This window comes from Myotis brandtii, unplaced genomic scaffold, assembly GCF_000412655.1.
Source record: "Myotis brandtii unplaced genomic scaffold, ASM41265v1 scaffold430, whole genome shotgun sequence".
Classification (NCBI taxonomy): domain Eukaryota; kingdom Metazoa; phylum Chordata; class Mammalia; order Chiroptera; family Vespertilionidae; genus Myotis; species Myotis brandtii.
In genome coordinates, this window is record NW_005366456.1 from 697,123 (window position 1) to 716,232 (window position 19,110).

General features: G+C 40.7%; 1 protein-coding gene across 1 annotated transcript in view; it reads left to right on the plus strand.

Annotated features, from left to right (window-relative positions):
• The window catches only part of LOC102244247 (cadherin-related family member 3), a 76,593-nt gene that overhangs the window by 42,767 nt on the left and 14,716 nt on the right, over nt 1-19,110 (plus strand). The window contains exons 8-13 of the mRNA XM_014546132.1: nt 2,038-2,145; nt 3,253-3,449; nt 5,353-5,530; nt 7,777-7,939; nt 10,099-10,201; nt 13,150-13,248. Of these exons, the coding sequence (XP_014401618.1) occupies nt 2,038-2,145; nt 3,253-3,449; nt 5,353-5,530; nt 7,777-7,939; nt 10,099-10,201; nt 13,150-13,248 (848 nt within the window). The remainder of the gene's footprint in view (nt 1-2,037; nt 2,146-3,252; nt 3,450-5,352; nt 5,531-7,776; nt 7,940-10,098; nt 10,202-13,149; nt 13,249-19,110) is intronic.

Consider the following 19,110-nt stretch of genomic DNA (forward strand, 5'->3'; position numbering starts at 1 on the left):
TTTATGTAATGATGTTTACTTTGAATTTATATTAGTTCACACAAACACTCCATCCATGCTTTTGTTCTGGCCCTCCGGTCCAGTTTAAGAACCCACTGTGGCCCTCGAGTCAAAAAGTTTGCCCACCCCTGGGTAAGCCCTCACAATACACTTGCTCCTGAATCTCATAAGGAGAGTCTCCCCGATTATGGAAGCTGAGGATGGTATAGGTCCTGAGTTAGCATCTTTAGTAAAACAGGTTGCGAGTTCAAAAATGGGATGCGTTTTCTCCTGCTGACTGCATCAAGTCTGCTGGAGGAGAGTTCTCCTAAATTTGTATTATCTTTATATATTTTGAGGACAGAAAATTTGTCAAAATCTTCATCCATTTTCCCACATTCCTCTGTTTATTTGGTCTCCATAGCTCTGGGAATAATGAATAATGTTCATCACAGATTCCTTTTATTTTGGCCTGGTATACCTCATGAAAAAATGTTTATGCATATTTCAAGTTATTTCTAACTGTTAAGCTTTGTTAACAAATGGGAGTAAAAGTCAATAATGAGAGTTTTAAAAATTAATTGTTTTCTTGATAAGTGAAAGCTAAACTTTCCCTTTTTTTCAGTATCTTTGAAATCAGAGGAGCTAACACAAAAATTGAAGCTCTGTTTGTAGAACTTTAAAAAATTATTATTTGGCTAATGTTTTGCAATGGATTCTCACTAACTTTCTCCAGAGAGAAGACCATTCCTTCACTCCTCTAGTTTCTTGGTCTCTGAGCTGACCTTGGAGTGGGAACAAAGGACATTTTGGAAATCACCCTTTGAGTCTTATCAATTCCTTCCCTTCAAAGGAGTCCTAAAGGCCGTGAAATTGGTTGTTCAAGTGCTGATGCAAGAGTTAGAAGGGCTCAGTCCTTCCTCCCTCCCTTGCAGTCACCTCTCCAGCATCCAGCTAGACTGAATGTAATCTGAGGTCTTTGGGGCTGTGGCATCCTGTCCCTACCTCATTCCTTATTCCTCATTCCTTCCATTCTTGTAGTTGAGATGTCCTAGAATTATTTTAAAATATTTGTTTATTTATAAACAGATTTGTGGTTCCACTTATTTATGCATTCATTGGTTGATTCTTGTATGTGCCCTGACTGGGGATCAAACCCACAGCCTTGGCGTGTCAGGACAACACTCTAACCAAGTGAGCTGCCTGGCCAGGGCAATGTCTTTATTCTAAAAAGTGAATTGGCTTTATGATTTCTATGAAGTTATCTCAATCTCAAAAATAATAATCTTCTGGTGGAAAAAGTTATAAAACAGGAGGAAAATTGATAACTTGTTCAATTTTTAGTCTAAATAGAAGGAAAATAGTAACTTTGGTCTCAATTATCAATACATTTCAAGGTAGAACAAAATTCTTTTTTTCTGAAAGGGTGTGAGCGGCTGTTGGGTTTGCCTGGGACTGAGCAGTTTCCCGGGACGTGAGGGGGGCTGTCAGTGCTACAAGACAGTCCCCGCACGTCGGGACTGCTGTCTGGATCCCAGTTATGGACACAGTCATCTTTCCATTAGGACACATTTTCCCCCCATTTCAGGCACTCTCATGCCTCAAACCCATACACATATCTGCTAAAATAAAACCTCTTCGTCACCCAACCCTCCTAATGTGTCCCCATAGTCACTAGGTTGTCTTGACGCGCTCTTACCACCTTCTTTGCATTTGCCATCAGTTTTCAGCACTGAGAGGTCGGTGTTTAAGGTAAAAGCCCTTGGCCACAGCTTTGTTTGCTCTACCAGGCTAAGCAATCCACGGTGCTTTTTTATTATTGATGAGGATTAACGGACCTTTCTAATTTCCTGCCTGTTCTTTCAAAAGATTTAGTTAACTTGGATCCTAACGAAGTGCCAGTCATTTCCAACTGTTAAAATAACTGGTTTGACTGACAATTTAACTAAATGAATCAATTGTTTTAACGGGTCAGTTAAGCCCCAGAGATTCTGTTTCTGTGAAAGCCTGTTAGTTACTATAAAATCTTAACTGTCTTTCCTGTGGCTACACTTTCAGTTTCTCACTAGCTATTAAAGTGGTTGACCCCGGAGGACTGTTCGCTGCCGGGAATCTAAAGATTTTCCTCATCAATGTCAACAATAAAGACCCAGTTCTTACCTGCAGGTAAGAAAATAAAAGTCTTTTAATTGACCTTGGAAATTGGATAGGAAAATGTCATCTCTGAAATTCATTAATGAAATTTCCATTAGTATGCAATGTTTTTCTTTTTCCTGAGAAGGAAAATAAACAAGTAAGATGTAAACAATCAGTTAAGATTCTAAAGAAAAGGCTTTCTTAAAAACAGCAATTTGAGAATAGTTTTGTAAAAATCATCACTGTAGGATGTTTTTATTGATTCTAGAGAAAGAGAAGAGAAGATTGATAGAGAGAAAGAGGGAGAGAGGGAGAGAGGGAGAGAGGGAGAGAGGGAGAGAGGGAGAGAGGGAGAGAGGGAGAGAGGGAGAGAGGGAGAGAGGGAGAGAGGGAGAGAGGGAGAGAGGGAGAGACATCAATTGTTTGCCTCCTGTAACCAAGGATTAAACCCACAACCTAGGTATGTGCCCTGACCTGGAATTGAACCTTCAACCTTTTGGTTTACAAAACAATGCTCCAACCCACTGAACCATTTGGCCAGGGCAAAGAAAATAGTTTTAAAGTATAAAATGTGTTGAAATTGCAACAGAATAAGGTATTATTAGTGTTCTTAATGTCTAATGGGCTGGATTACTTCTCACAACCTTCAAGGAAATTCTGGTTGAAATGACCACGAGGGTGTTTATAAAAACACAGTGGGGGTCAGCAATTTTAAGGCATTGGTTCTTACTGTAGGGGGCTAAGCACAGTGGTTAAGCATGCATACTAGTGCATTCTCTAGGGTCCGACAGGCTTGGGGTCAAATCCTACCTCAGCCACTTTGACATTTACTTCTGAAAGTTACTTACTTTCTTAAAAGCTTAGTTTCCACATCTGTAAAGTTGGGGCAGGAGGGGGGGAAGGGGGGGATGGTATCTACTTTCTGGGACTGTGAGAAATAAATGGAAACAATGTAAACTACTCAGCATTGTGTCTAAACAATGGGCAAGTGCTGAATAAATGGGTTCGCTATTAACATTGTCAGTTTCGACTGTCATCATGACTACCTCTAGCCCCTTACCCCTCCACCACCATTAGGGGTAGAAAAGAATACACGCCAAGAAGCACCATTCTAATAGCCTTTTCTTTTCAAACAAGTTTGTTCAGTATTGAAAATGATGTCTTGAGTGTTACCTCTATAAACTCGACTCTGCACAGTGAAGTCAACATCACACTGGATGAAGAAATCCCAATTGGGAAAATGATCGGAGTGTGCCAGGCAACCGATGAAGATAATTTGGGAGATTTAACCTTTGAACTAGCTCCATGGAGTGTTTACTTTGCAATTGACAAAGGTAGGTCGAGAATTATTTTCAGCAACTTATCTCTCTTAGGTGCTGTTGTTATCATTTGTTTGTGTCTCCTCTCTAAGACCGAGTTTCTGGAGGGTGGGTATCAGATTGTCTTCATTTGCAGGACCCCTAGAAGAAGCACATAGTAGGTGCTTGATAAATACCTGTTGAATAACTCTCTGCAAGCCCAGTTCTTTGTCCACAGATGACCTAACACGTGGCTCTCCGTAGCTGCTACCCATGACTGCTTTAGCTCTGCGCTCTACATGACCTTCCAGCTCATCTTCTCAGATCTAAATTATTCTGTTCTGCTTCAGGTCCAAATTTTTGTGAGAGAGAATCTGATTGGACTTTTTAGAGTCAGTCATTCACTTCTCAGCCAATCAGCTGTGGCTGAGGCTGGGTAGCTGTCAGGAGCTGTGGTCTATCTGAGAAGAGAGGAGGTGGTCATCCTTAGCACATGTGCAGGTTTGAGCATGGGACCAGATGCTCTCAGTGTCCCACGCTCAGGCCTTAACATTTCAGTTTCCTGACTTCCCACTGCCAATATCTGCATTTCTTTGCTTGAGGGATTATTTGGGGTCTGACATCTGCCCCTTTCCTCCCCCGCAAATAGCAGGTTCAAAGTGATGGAAAAATACTACCCACCCCATAAGCTCCCAGCCAAATACTGAAGAGAATTGGTACATAAGTGCTCCGGCTCCTGGTCCCTGGCCTGGGACAATTTTGAGTGTGTGCTTTGCAATGGCTTCCAGAGTTCCCCAGTGCTATTAAGCTCTAGTTGTCCACAGTGGTAACTTGCTTGATAATATATTTTTTATTGGCAGCCTTCCCTTTGCCTCACTACACCCATGCCATGTTGCTCTGGATCACCCCTTCCCCTCAAATAAACTATTGCACTCAAATCCTCCTCTCCCATCCTGCTTCTGGGGAAGCCCCAATCGACACAGCTACCGTCCCCTCTTAACTGAATTGCTGCACAAATCTCTTAGTTGGGCTTCTGCTTTCACACTCACCCCTCCATTAGTCTCAGCAGATAAACTGGGATGAATGTAAGGGGAAAAGTCAAATTGGATTACACTCCTCCTTCAAGTAAACCCCCCCATCATTTTCCTTTGCACTTGGAATGCAATTCAGACCTCTCACGTTGTCCCCCAAATCCTTGTCTCTTGTCTCTCTCTGCAATGTCTTTGTGTTTCTTGTCTCCCCATTGCCCATTACACTGCAGCCAAAGCACCAGGCCACCTGCCCCCAGACCGTGGCCCTTGCATCTTTCAGAATCTGACATTAGACATTAAATATATCACATTATAGTTTTTATTTCCTTGATAGTATGTCTTTTGAATTTTTTGACACCTGTTTAGTGGTTTGTCTCCCAGCCTAGGTTGTAAGTTCCATAAAGGCGGGGCTTCATTGTGGTGTACGCAGTATTCAGCACAGCTCCTGGCACGTAGCTGTCACTCCATGAATGTTTGTTGAATGAATGGGTGGGAGGGTGGGTGGAAGGGAGTACAGTGAGTCATGATCTTGTTGTTGTTTCCGCTTATGATGTTCTCTCTGCGGGGAATGATCTCCTCCCTCTCACCCCCATTTCCTTATCCTACACGTCCTTCAAGGCCTAAATAAATGTCCCCTCTTCTAGCGAGTCTTCCCTGGCCTCCTAAGTAAAACAAAACTACACAAAACAAAACAACCAAAAACAAAAACCCAATTTTGTTTTTGCTACCAGCTAACATAATATGATTAATGTCGGTACATAAACAATTACACATCGTGCCTACATTTTAAATCAGTTTCTTAATTCTACTGAGCAAAGTGTAATTCATACTTTATCTCCTTCATTGCCGTGTAATAAAGTCAGGACAGCGGGCGCCGGTTTGCAACACAGTGTGTTGTTTTGTTACAGAGCTCGGGACCGTGGTAACCACTGCACGCCTTGACGTGGAGAGGGCTGGGTTTGCACGCGTTCAGTCCTTCTCCATTAAGGCCTGTGACCAGGGGCAGCGGTGTGCAGCACTTCCGGTGACGGTCTATGTCCACGGCATCAATGACAACTCCCCTTTCTGTGACCAGTATCTGATTAGGTGAGCTGAGAGGAGTGGGCTGGGTTGAGAACTCAGAATGAGCGGAGAGCAGAGGTATTGTTGTACTTATTGGCTCAACTAAATGTCAGTTAATCATCACATTGATCCTATTCAGTCTCATATTCTGGTCCTCAGAAATGACCTGTTGAAAGATAAATAGGCTTGCTGTCCTGGATCTGACAGTTAGTTGTTCAAAGTGTATGTTTTGGCCCAAGTGCCCATCAGTAGATGAGTGGATAAAAAAGCTGTGCACATTTACACCATGGAATACGATGCAGCAGTGAAAAAGAAGGATCTCTTACCCTTTGAGACAGCATGGAGGGACCTGAACAAGGTGTAATTCATACTTTATGGAAGAGTATTATGTTAAGCAAAATAGGCCAGTCAGAGAAAGCCAGGTATCACCTGATCTCACTCATATGTGGAATCTAATGAGAAAAATAATCTGATGAACAAAATAGATTCAGAGACATAGAAGCATAAAACAGATTGCGGAATCTCAGAGGGAAGATATCAACCAAACAACTTGTATGCATATATGCATAACCCATGGACACAGACAATAAGGTGGTGAGGGCCTGATGCAGGGGTGGGGACAGTAGGAGAAAAGAGGGACATATGTAATACTTTCAACAATAAAGATTAAAAACAAAACAAAAGAAAGTGTATGTTTTGGAGTCACAGACCTGGCTTGAGATCCTGGTTCTATCGCTTATTAGCTGTGTGATCTTGGGTAATTTACTTAAGCCCCATGATCTTCAGTTTCTTTCTTTATAAAAAGGGATAACGATAGGAGTTGGTCTATGGGTTGTTTTGAGAATAAATGGGATCATTTACATAACATTTTGAGCACAGTGCTGAGGATGTGTGTCAGTTCCATAAATGCTGTCTAGCACAGTTCCAGCGTCCCTTTTTTGAAACCCTTGGCACTGGATATATTTCAAGATAAATATATTTTTTTTAATTTTAGGAGGGTAATATGGTATATACCATATATGATGCAAATGTCCCAATTCAAATCCATGCATACCTCTATAGTAAAACATATGGATACTCACAGTAAGTAGGACAAAGAAAGATCTGACAGTTCAGGTAATGTTTGGATATTAACAACTGGATGACAAATAAATTGTGAGAAAATCATGAGTTTCAGAGCTTTTGGATTTGGAATTTGGATAGGGATTCTGGGCTGTATTCCTGTCAGCCTGGCCGTTTTTTATTACTTGAAGCTTAATCTCTAAACCCACATCCCTGTCACTATTCCATGTCCCCCACCCCACCCTCAGCTCTTAGCTACACAGGACAGCTGCCTCTGTGTTCCCCAGGCTTTATTCCTGATTATCTAGCTTCTGATAATTACACCCATGTGGTCTCATTTGGGTCCCCATTACTCCACCCTTTAAATGGAGATGATAATTGCACCGACCTCATAGCATTGTTATACAACAAGGCTTGGAGTTTGTTCAGTATAGGGCTGGCATATACTCAGTAAAGTTATCCTTTTTTATCTCCTCCTCTTTTTCCTTTTCCTTTCCCCAGGAAGACCACAGTTAATTAATCAAACACTCACCACACGCTGCACCCAGGGCTATAGTCCCTGGAGGTGACAGGATAAGTATTTGCTATGCTCATTTGCTATTAGAAGGTTGTATCTTGTCAGGGTGATAAGATGACTACATTTAAGACAACAGTAAAAAGTACAAGATAGTTTTCAATTATGTGTGTTGTGATTTAATTGTTAAGAGGAAGGACATGTGTGAATGAGTATCCAGGGAGCTTCCTAAAGGAGCAAGATCTATGCTAGTCTTTCAAGAATTGGTGGAATTTAGACTTAGAGGGCTTCCGAATGGGCATTGGGGCAGAGAGGTCGCAGGGAAGACAGGGGTGAACACAGAGAGATGGAGGTAATCCACAGCGACCATAGGGTGAGGACTGCACCTCTGGCCCTGCTGCTATACAGATGCTGCAGATGGGAACATTCCCACTTCTCTGATTCCTACTCCAGCATCTCCATTGACAAGGCGTCCTTAATAGACTTCTAAACAAGTACCCGGCTGGGCGCGGAAAAGAAATACTCCCAGAACATGAGGAAAGTCTCACCAAATTCACAGCCCTGTTGGGAAATGGTTTCCCGGATAAGTAGAGCATCACACACAGGCACTGATCAGACTACTGGATGTTATTGTGAAAAATATTACATTTTAAAAGACTATCCACCTAAACTGACCTTTCTTCTTAAAAAACAGGTACACAGGCAAAGAGGTAATTGCAAATAATACAGTAGTTTCAAAGCTCTTGTGTCATGACCTTGATGAGCCTCCTGATATGATACATTATGCTCCACGCTCAGGGCCAGTGGGGCCTGGACAGCTCTTCAGGCAAGTGCCCAAGGCTGAAAACGGTGTCCAGGTGAGCCCCAGCTGTTGTATCTGCCAGGAGTTTTCCCAAGGAGGGGGGCATTCATGGCCATAGCTGGGTGCTGGTAGAGTCAGCAAGAGGAACTCTGGCACAGCAGAGGGTCTGGCCTCCTCCGCTGTCTTGCTGGAAGGACTGTGGGCAAGTCCTTTCTTCTCTCACTGCCAGTTCTCCTCTTGTGCCAATCCCTGTTTGGTTGGTATAATTGTTCCTTCACCCAAACATCACCAAACACTTCCCTTCAGCCAGAAGATATGGCCAAGGAAGCCATTCATCACCTCTCTTTTGCTTTGGTCCTAACCCTAGATTTTCTTGACAAACACCACAAGATACAAGTTGAGTTTTGCACATGTTGTGAATTTTGGAAGCTTGGGCACTGAGCCAAGAGGTTTTCTGGGGTGATGTTCATTTTGAAATGCAAAGCCAAACTGTCATTTAAAAAAAAAACGGAGTTTGGATAAAGATGCAAGTTTTGTAAGCATGATGCTAACTAACATTTGGGCCATCACATAATGCCTGCTCTATTTATGAAAAATTTCTTCCACCTATCACCTACCTTTAATTAATTTCTACATTTTCATAATTATCCATTAGGTCTTAAATACTACTTATTTCTATAAGCTTTTTATGTGTGTGTGTGTTTTTGTTTTTTTTTTGGTTAATCCTCACCCAAGAATACTTTTCCATTGATTCTCAGGGAGAGTGAAAGAGAGAGGAAAAGACAGAGGGAAACATCGATATGAGAGAAACACATTGATTAGTTGCCTCCTGCAGGAGCCCCAACCAGGGCCTGGGCCGGAGAGGAGCCTGCAACCAAGGTATGTGCCCCTGACCGGAATTGAACCTGGAACCCTTTGGTTTGCAGGACGATGCTTTATCCACTGAGCCAAACTGGCCAGGGCTCTATAACCTTTCTTTTACTACCATGTCTAGCTTAGTTCTCCTGGATATGAGCTCACATTATAAGTTCTACTTCTCCTGTCAAACATTTATTAGATTCTGGCCTGGCCGGTGTGGTTCAGTTGGTTGGGCATCATCCCACCAGGAGGTTTCTGTTTGATTCCTGGTCAAGGGCACATGCCCAGGTTCTGGGCTCCATTACGCTGGAGGCGTGCAGGAAGCAGCCCATTGAGGATGTACTCTCACATTGATGTCTCTCTCTCTCTTCAAAAATCAATAAACTATCCTTTTAAAAAACATTTATTAGATTCTGTTATAACTGCTTATTTAGTTGTTGGTCCATTTTCTGAGTGGTCCATTTTTGGTGTATTAACACCTCCTGTAGTGCTAGGTGCATCCTGGGTACTCACTACACTTGAATAAATGAATAAATGTCTGAACCAGATACTAAATTTTTAAAAATGTAGTTTTTACCAAACACCTGTGTACTTGGTGTTATATTGACCCATTCCAACTGAGCTTTGTGCCAATGCTATTATTTTAGGGTTGGCATCAGGTCTCTGCTGTGGGATCATATTGTTTATTGTTATATCCCTAACATCTTTGATTCTACCTGGAACTTAATTCGTACTCAATAAACATTTAAAAAATGGTGAGTAGCCCTGGCCAGGTTGGTTGGAGCATTGTACCGTGCACCAAAAGGTTATCAGTTCAATTTTTGAACAGGACACATACCTAGGTTGCGGGTTTGATCCCCTTTCGGGGCATGTACAGGAGGTAACCCATCAATGTTTCTCTCTCACATTGATGTTTCTCTCCCGCCCGCTCCTCTCTCTCTAAACTCAATTAAAAAATAAAAACACATCCATGGGTGAGGATTTAAAAAAACGATAACTTGTCACAATAGGAATAACATACATTTATGAGAGTGCCTTATCAATTACAAAGCACTTTCAAATTATTTTCTCTTTTTCATTATTTTACTGAAGGCAGATGTGACCCATGTTTTTTTTCTATTATGCCAGGATGCTTTGTCCAAGAATAAGGTGCACTGGAAGGAGATCAAAGGTGTCCCCTTTTCCCACCAAGATGCCTCCCTTAGTGTGCCACCCTGACCAGTCTCAGTGTATTCTGACGCCATCTCGACTGAATCACAATGGCCACCGTCGTGCCTTATCCAGAATGATTTATTACCTAAAACATGTACATTAAAAAAGCCAGGCCCTTCTCCTGAAATAATTTTTTTCTAAAAGGTTGCCACAGCAATGGATTATGAAGACCCAGAGCTGATTGCTGCTGGACACACCTATGAAATGACAATTTCAGTATTTGATGACCCACATCCCTCCCACACGGGTAAGCTTCATAAACTTGTCAAGGAGCATTAAGTAAGGCACTTACTTTAGACTCCTCACTTACAAACTTGTCTTTATTGTTGAAAGTATTACATATGTTCCTTTTTTCCCCATTGACCCCTCCTAACCCGCCCCCATCCCCCAGCCCCTACCCCAGGCCTTCATCACACTATTGTCTGTGTCCATGCGTTGTGCATATGTGCATGTAAGTTCTTTGGTTAGTCTCTTCTCTGCCATTTGGTCTTCTCATCACTGCTGCACCATTTTGGGCCAACCTGAGCTAGAATGGGCCATTGGTGCACTGAGATTAAATCTACTCAGACTGCACGGTCATAGTCCTTTGACACGTGTGGATTTAACAGTCACGTTTTGGTAGTTGTAAAACACCCTGAGGCACAGATATGATTGTGTGCTGTGGATCGGAGCAGGGTGCTTAGCTATGAGTAAGCTTAGCCAACCACTGGACACCTGCTTCTCTCTGCTTATTGTTGTACAAGTGAGAACGCGCACTGAGTGCCCCAAGGGGTCATTTACATATTCAACTACATGGGACCAACCTTTAAGAGTGAATCTGTTGCTGTAGAAGTATTTGTGAAAATAGGGACTCACAAAAGTTTCTGGATACATCTATTAATCATGCCAAGTGTCTGTTATGTATCTGGAACTTATGGTAATAAGTAATCTAGTAGGCAATTGGCATCAAAACATTCAAGAAGGTGGTTGTGCGGTTGCAGACATGAGCTTAGCAGTAAAATGTCAATGCCTGGTAAGGGAGAACCTAGGAGTGACGTTTGGGTTTGGCCTCTGCCAATTCTGATCCATTGGTGGTGTTTGCCTGGATCATTGAGTTAAGAAGGACTCTGAGCTTACATCTGGAAGCAGTGGGAAAGGGCTTTGCATGGACAGAGGAGGGTGGAAGGGTGGTATGGGTCGGACAGATTTGCAACTAAAGGACCTGAACGCTGAACTTTAAGCAACAGATCTCAAATTCTTTAGATCCCACCTGACTCACAGATGTAAGATTTTAAGTTTAAATTTAAGTTTTAAATGTGATTTGTAGACTTAAATGACCCAACTATGTTGAGAAGGAATGTGTAGGCGATGGGGACACATCATGACAGTATGCCCAGAAGTGTTCCTCTTGTGTTTTCTCTGCTCCCCATTGGGGGAGTCTTATTGTTTCATGCAAAAGCCTGTTGCATAGCCCGGCTGATCTTTCTTGCAGCTACTCATCCTGTTGGCCTAACTAATCCATTAAAGAATTTGTTCTCACCAGATTTGAGCCTTTCTCCAATAAGGAGAGAAAAAAAAATCTCACAGTAATAAATCCACATCCTCACACACCAACTTATTCACAGCAACTGCTCATAAAGGGTGCTTTGAACACTGCACACGTGGTGCAGTCTATTTTTATAGGCCAGGTAATTAGCACAATTTCGAGTCTTTATGTATGCAACAAAAATCATAGTACAGCAAAGCTGGAAACGACACCTGCTCTTATGGCACCTGCCTGGGATTTATTGGAAACATCGAGGATTTCACATAAATCACCTGTGTCTGTGGAACAGCGCTTCCTAACCATTCTTGGTGTCAAGGATACATATCAGATGTTGATGAAAACTGTAGGCCCTGTTCCTAGAAAAATACAACTAATATAAAGAATGCCACGGATTCACTTAAGTGAGGTCCTATAGACCCCAGATTAAATTTTCTCGTTTAACAGGTGACATAGATTTTCAGGCGATATAATATAACAAGTGTTCTTCAGAACATGATTTCTACAAGAGAATCCACTAACAAAAAATTTCATGGTCAGATAACTATGGAGAGCAATGCATACCTGGACATTCCAAACACAGAATGACATATCAGAAATCCATGAAGTCTTGCCATAAAGAAACTTTTAAATCCTTGTTTAACTCAGCATTTCGCACTTGACATATCAAGCATTTCAGAGGAGATATTTTGGGAGATGTTGGCAGACACAACTAAGTCCAATACCCACTCCACAACTTACTAGCTGTGTGACCTAGCAAAACACTTAACTCTGAGAATCTCAGTTTCTTCATCTGTAAAATGGGGACAAAACTACTAATGCTTTGCATAGTAAATGTTAATTATTATTTTATTTTTATTAGAAAAAGCTTCTTCTTTGCAATTTGCTTGCTTTATGTTTGACCATCAAATTTCTTCTTTTCAACAACTTTCAGATACATTAGTTTGAGCTTGTTGGTCTGAAAGAAATAATATAATTTTTTCCTATGATGCACTGTACACAGACATCTGGGTGAGATGAGTAAAATATATTAACCACGTTTTACTTAACTTTTTATAGTGTAAGAAAACTTTTTTTGGGTAAGATCGCATTTTGTCCTCACACACTATGAAGTGGGAGATTAAAACTGATATTATTCCTTTTTTATTGATGAAGAAACTGGGCCTCTGAGAAGTTAAGCTAGTTCAAGGCCATAGAGCATATGTTGAAGCCAATCCTTGAACATGCCTTTTCCAAGTCTCTTTCCATGCCACTTCCTCGGATATACAGTAAAAGCAGAAAGTAGTATGTCATATGCTGGGTTGAGAATGACACCCCAAGAAAACCTCTAATGGAAGAGATTGTACTCATGAAAAATACAATAAACTCCCGTTTGTAAAATATACAACTATACACTTATAGGTGTGATATATGATACACACATACATAGTCACTATTGTATAAAATAAGGTATGGCATGCAGACGATGTATATCTTTGACTAATTGCTTTGGCTAGAATTCATTTATGTTCCCCGAGAATGCAGAGCATGGGAACAGGGATTATTTGGGGCCAGAGAGAATCTCACTGTAGTTTAAAATCTTCCATCAAGCCTGTTTTGAGGGCACATTTAGCTTGTTTGTGGACTAAAACCGCCAATACAACAAAGCATTTATTCACTGTTCAATTTTACAGTAACTGTGACGATCATTGTACAGATTGCTCCTGCCAATGATTTCAGCCCTGTGTTTAAGGCTGCACACTATTCATTCTTCGTTCCAGAAACAGCAGGAGGTAAGAGATCCCCCCTTCCATGATGTTGAAGCACAAGGAAACTCCTACCGGATCCCAAATGAGTGACCAATGGAAAGATGACAAAGCATAAGCAGCACAGGGAGCTTTAAGGGGTTCCAGACCTTCAGAGAATGGCAATGATGACCTCAGAGCAAGCTGATGGTTCCTCGAAGGCTCCCTTGCAATTTGATGTCAGATTTCAGATATTTTTGTAATGGACCAATAGACATCATCATAATTTTATTCCATTTCTCTTCTTTCCTGCCTCTGGATTAGGTCCAATGTAAAGATGGTAGGGACAGTGTGGCCATTGTCCCTGCAATTTATATCTTGTAGACATCCGAGGTCAGATTCCAGGTCCAGAGTCAAGATCCTTTCTAAGCCACGTCTTAGAATTGAATTAGGACATATATATATATAGCATAAACCAATAAACATTAGATTTTGAAGGAACAGCAGAGATAATGTTGTGTTTTTTTGTCATCCAAGTGAGGAACATATCCCTGCCTCACCACCTCTGGATGGTGGTCCCCAGGCTTAGCTTGAGATGTACCTGCCCAATTTTCCCAACATCATTTATTGAAGAGACTGTCTTTACTCCATTGCATACTCTTGCCTCTTTTGTCAAATATTAGTTGATCATAATGGTGTGGGTCCATTTCTGGGGTCTTGGCTCTGTTCCATTGGCACTGTTCATGTGCTGGTACTAGGCTATTTTGATTACAATGGCATTGTAATGTAGTCTGATATCTGGTATTGTGATCCCTCCAACGTTGTTTCTCAATATTGCTACGGCTATTTGGGGTCTTCTTTGGTTCCATATAAATTTTTGGAACAATTGTTCGAGGTCTGTGAAATATGCCATTGTTATTTTAATAGGGATTGCATTGAGTCTATAGATTGCTTTGGGAAGTATGGACATTTTAATGATGTTAATTCTACCAACCCATGAACATGATATACGCTTCCACTTGTTTGTATTTCCCTCTCATTCTTTTTCAATGTCCTATAGTTTTCTGAGTACAGGTTTTTACCTCCTTGGTTAAGTTTATTCTTAGGTATCTTAGGTTTTTTGTTGCAATGGTAAATGGGGTTGTTTTTTGTTTTTCTTTTTGGGAGTTTATTATTGCTGTATAACAATGTCATTGATTTCTGGATGTTAATTTTGTACCCTGCTAGGTTGCTGAATTCCTTCATTAAACATAGCAGTTTTTTTTGGTGGAGTCTTTAGCATTTTGTATGTACAATATCATGTCACTTGCTAATGATGAGAGTTCTACTTCCTCTTTTCCAATTTGGATGCCCTTTATGTTTTCTTCTTGTCTCATCACTGTGGCTAGGACTTCCACTACAATGTTGAATAAGAGTGGTGAAAAAGGACATCCCTGTTCTTAGGGAAAATGGTTTTAGTGTTTGCCCATTAAGTATGCTGTTGGTTGTAGGTTTGTCATATATATGGCCTTTATTATGTTGAGGTGTGATCCCTCTATTCCCTCTTTGCTGAGAGTCTTTATCATGAATGGGTGCTGGATTTTGTCAAATGCTTTTTCTGTGCCTATTAATATGATCATGTGGTTTTTATTATTCATTTTGTTTATGTGATACATCATGTTTATTGCTTTGCGAATATTGTGCAAGCCTTGCATACCCGTAATAAATCCTACTTGGTCATGTTGTATGATCTTTTTCATGTATTGCTGGATCTGATTTGGTAATATTTTGTTGAGATTTTTAGAATCTATGTTCATCAGGGTATTGGCTTGTAATTTCTTTCTTTGTAGTATCTTTATCTGGTTTTGAAATTCAGGTAATGCGGCCTCATAAGAGGGAAGTCTTTTCTCGTCTTGAATGATTTGGAATAGTTTGAGGAGAATAGGAGTTAGTTCTTCTTTGAATGTTTGGTAAAACTTGGTGGCTTCTTCATTAAATCCCTAGTTGTAAGACTTCCTTTCAGCTATATTTCAGGCAGTTCTGAATGATGGTTGGTTTGTAGTTTAGTTGTAATTTTGATATGGTTTTGGGAAGTTTAGAGTACTGGATTTTCCTACACAGAAGTCTTAACCTTATTCTTTAACACATGGAAAACATTAATTAACATTCATGTTGGAATTACCATCAGTTGTCAGTTGCAATTATAGTATTTGTATGGACAGGGAGTTCAGCAAATTCAATAAAAGCATTCTGTGAGAATCAATTGTCTATATGGGAATTCACAATAAAGAATATTTAGTATTTTATTATTACTTCTAAACTTTATGCCATATATTTTTATATCAGTAAAGTTTATAATAGGCTGATATATTTATGTGGACACACACACACACACACACACACACTCCTTTTTTTTCCCCTCAGAGAATTGGTTGTTAATCATTTGCCAGCACATCACAAGTAGATCCCACTACTTCAAACCAGCTTGTTTCCTTGCAAACAATACAATGATTACACAATTGTTCTGAGGACAGACAAGACCTAGAAAGCCCACATATTTGGATTTTAGTTCTTTGTTGGCCTTACCATGTAGTTTTGAACAAATCCTTAAAACTCTCTAAAATGAATGCACACGTATAGTCCTAGTTCTGGAACATAACACAGTTGAATCTTATAGTTTATGACCAGACTTCTAGAAAAATTGCATATAAACTGAGTTACTGTAAACAGGATCCTGCTGCTCCTCCATAGAGTTTTATTGTCATTTCTTTTGTTGATAGAGCCTCGTTCCCTTAATTTATTTTCTCCCTTTGAATTCTCCCAGTTCGGGTAGTCTTCTAGCTCTAGGGAGTTTTATTAGAGGGGCCTTATGGTGAGTCTTTATACAGTAGTTAAATAGTTCACAAGTTTCTAATGATCACCTAACTGATAAATTATAAATATGGAGCAGGGGTTGAGCACTGGCTTCCAGGGTCCCTCAGGGAAAAGACCCATAGCCTTCATGAGATGACTGAAGGGTTTCCATGACCCTCCAACGTTCACAGCAACCAGTCTGGATTTAAAATAGAGACTGGCATTTTTATTTTTATCTTATTTTTATATTTTTTGGAATTTTAAAATAAACTTTATTTTTAGAGCAGTTGTAAGTTTACAGAAAAATTGAGAGAAAGGTACAGAGATTTCTCACATACCTGCGGCCCCCATATATGCATAGCCTCCTCCATTATCAACATCCCCCACCAGAGGGATTATTGTTACAACTGGTGAACGTACATGGACATGTCATTATCACCCAACATTCATAGGTTACATTAGGTTCACTCTTTGTGTTGTACATTTTATGGGTCTGGACAAATGTATAATAACACACATCTACCATATGGTATCATAGGGAATAGTTTCACTGCCCTAAAAAGCTGTGCTTTGCCTATTCACCTTTCTCTCTTCCTCAACCCCTGGCAGCCCCAGATCTTTTCACCATCTTATAGCTTTGCCTTTGGAGATTGGCATTGTTAAAAGATAGCATGTTGTAGGAGCCAAGTGTTCTATGTCAGTTTCTTTTCCAACTCTCTGAAGCTGTCCTGAAATATAATTTCATGTTTTCAAGGTAGGATTCTCTAAATGTATTGAACACAGCTGGCTTTTCTTAAGCAAAATTTAATACCTTCTTGATGGCTTATGGGAAGGATTTAGAATTTTCAATTACAGCACTGTCAATTTGGAAGGACTGCAAAGATTCAACCTTTTTATTTTACTATGGGGGCTGGACAGAGAATTGGGCCACACAACTGGTGAATGGCAGAGATGATGGGTGGTACAGACTTCCAAGTTCCGGGTCCAGTTCTCTGTTTTGTATTCCTGGCTGCTTTTCTTGGATGAATTTTGATGATTGGGATTACCAGTAGTTTGAAAACAAGTTCAGAGAATTCATGTGTGTGTGTCCTATTCTCCAAAAGGCTGGTTAATGTCCTGCTGTAACAGAGAGAGGGCTTCTATGTCTTCATAGGGAGCAGCATGATGTGGCAGAAAAACCATGAGAGTTGGAATCAAATAGAACTGGATTCAAATTCTATCTCTGCCACTGTTAGTCAAATAACGTTAGGCAGGTCATATAACCTCCATGTGCCTTTAAGTTCTCATCTGGGAAATAGAGATTACAATAACAATGTCATAGTTGAGATGAAGATTAACTGATAATTATATGCATGTAAAATATATGGTACATACTGACAAAAGCCACAATAGTATTGCAATAATAATAATAATAACTACTAACATTTTAGTGCCTACAATGTGCCAGAATTTTTTCCTTGCCATTAAAAGAACACACAAAACATTCCTTGATCTTCCCTACCAGAGGACAAAAGATGAATGAAATTAAGGGAGGGTTGGTGTTCTGAGGCGATACCCACCAGAGGAGACTAAATCTTCTTCACAACTCAGTGATGGTTCATTTTAAATGAGGACGTTAAAAAGTTAAAACTACTGTGAAAACAAACTCTCCTCAGACTATCCAACCTTTAGCCTGTAGACCAGGAGGATATTGGACAATCCTTTAACGTGGAGTGTTTTTCATGCTGTTGGTTAGTATAGGGTGTCAGAGTGCCTTGAGCACCACGAGGTTTCTTGTTATCCTAACAAAATTATGGGAATCTATAATTTTAACCTAAAATAAAATCTGATGGTATGTGATGAGCAACTAAATATGTCCTTGACAAATACCTTCTGGAGGGAGGTGGGCATAGGCAAAAAATTCTTTTAACAGAAAAGATTTAGAAGAAAATTCATGAAAATTGAAACACAGTGGGTGGCAGGTCACAAGGGAAAACATATTTCATTTCCAATGGTTTTTGATAGGATGTCTGGCTGAGTTGCAGAGTTTCATAATTACTCTATTTCAAACTTTAGCTAAAGATGCTCAAGATGGCTTTTAATTTTATTGGAGGGTTAATTTTATATATACAGAAGGATAGGCTATCCATTATGCTTAACCAGGTGTTAAATGCAAAAATGATGCCAACTTTGACTAGAACTATAGGATAGAGATGGCAATTTTACCCTTAATCTATTTTAAGTGGTCGTTGATCAGTTCTAACACTTTTTTTCTAGGTTGGACTCTTTATACTACTCTGGTTCCATAATGAAATATTATTTCTTTCCAGAAATGTGTTTTCTCTGTTCCTAGTATTCTGAGTTGTGTTCATTGCCTGCTTAATAACATTACCAGAGACTGATGAACCTTAGTCAAAGAAAGATGCAAACTGTGAAAGAAATCCCGTGAGGTTGCAGGTGGTGGTGTCCCACTAAATAGTTCCTTCATAGTAATTCTCTGGTCTTGGTGATCAGCAACTACAATGTCCTATGCACATGTTGCTGAGACTAGTCATGTGTGGTGGTATTCACTACATGGAGGAGGTCTGGTATCCGCCCTGGAGCTTATAGTCTAGTCAGACAATGGTTGAGGGGACATTAGCAGGACAGATCTGGATCCTGGGCTGGCAAGGGAGTCCCACCACCTGCCAGGAGGGCCAACCCCCACCCACCCCCCCATCCCCATCGGGATGGGCGCCAGACCCAGGGCTCATGGCTGGAAAGTGATGCTGCAGTGGCATGAGCCTCTCCTGATTGTGACTGACTGGGTGTGAGCTCGTGGCAGGCGCAGTGGGGCCGGGATGAGTGGCAGGGGGCATTGGACTGGGGGTTTCCGCCGGGTCCCCGCAGGCCACCCTGAGGGACCCCACCCATGCATGAATTTGTGCACCAGGCCTCTAGTCTTAGCATAATGTCTGGTAGGAAATAAGCATGCAATACATGTAAGTAATTATTTTTATTATGAAATTCTTGTTAACTCATATTATTTGACTTACGCCCCGCAACCAAGGTACATGCCCTTGATCAGAATCGAACCTGGGACCTTTCAGTCCGCAGGCC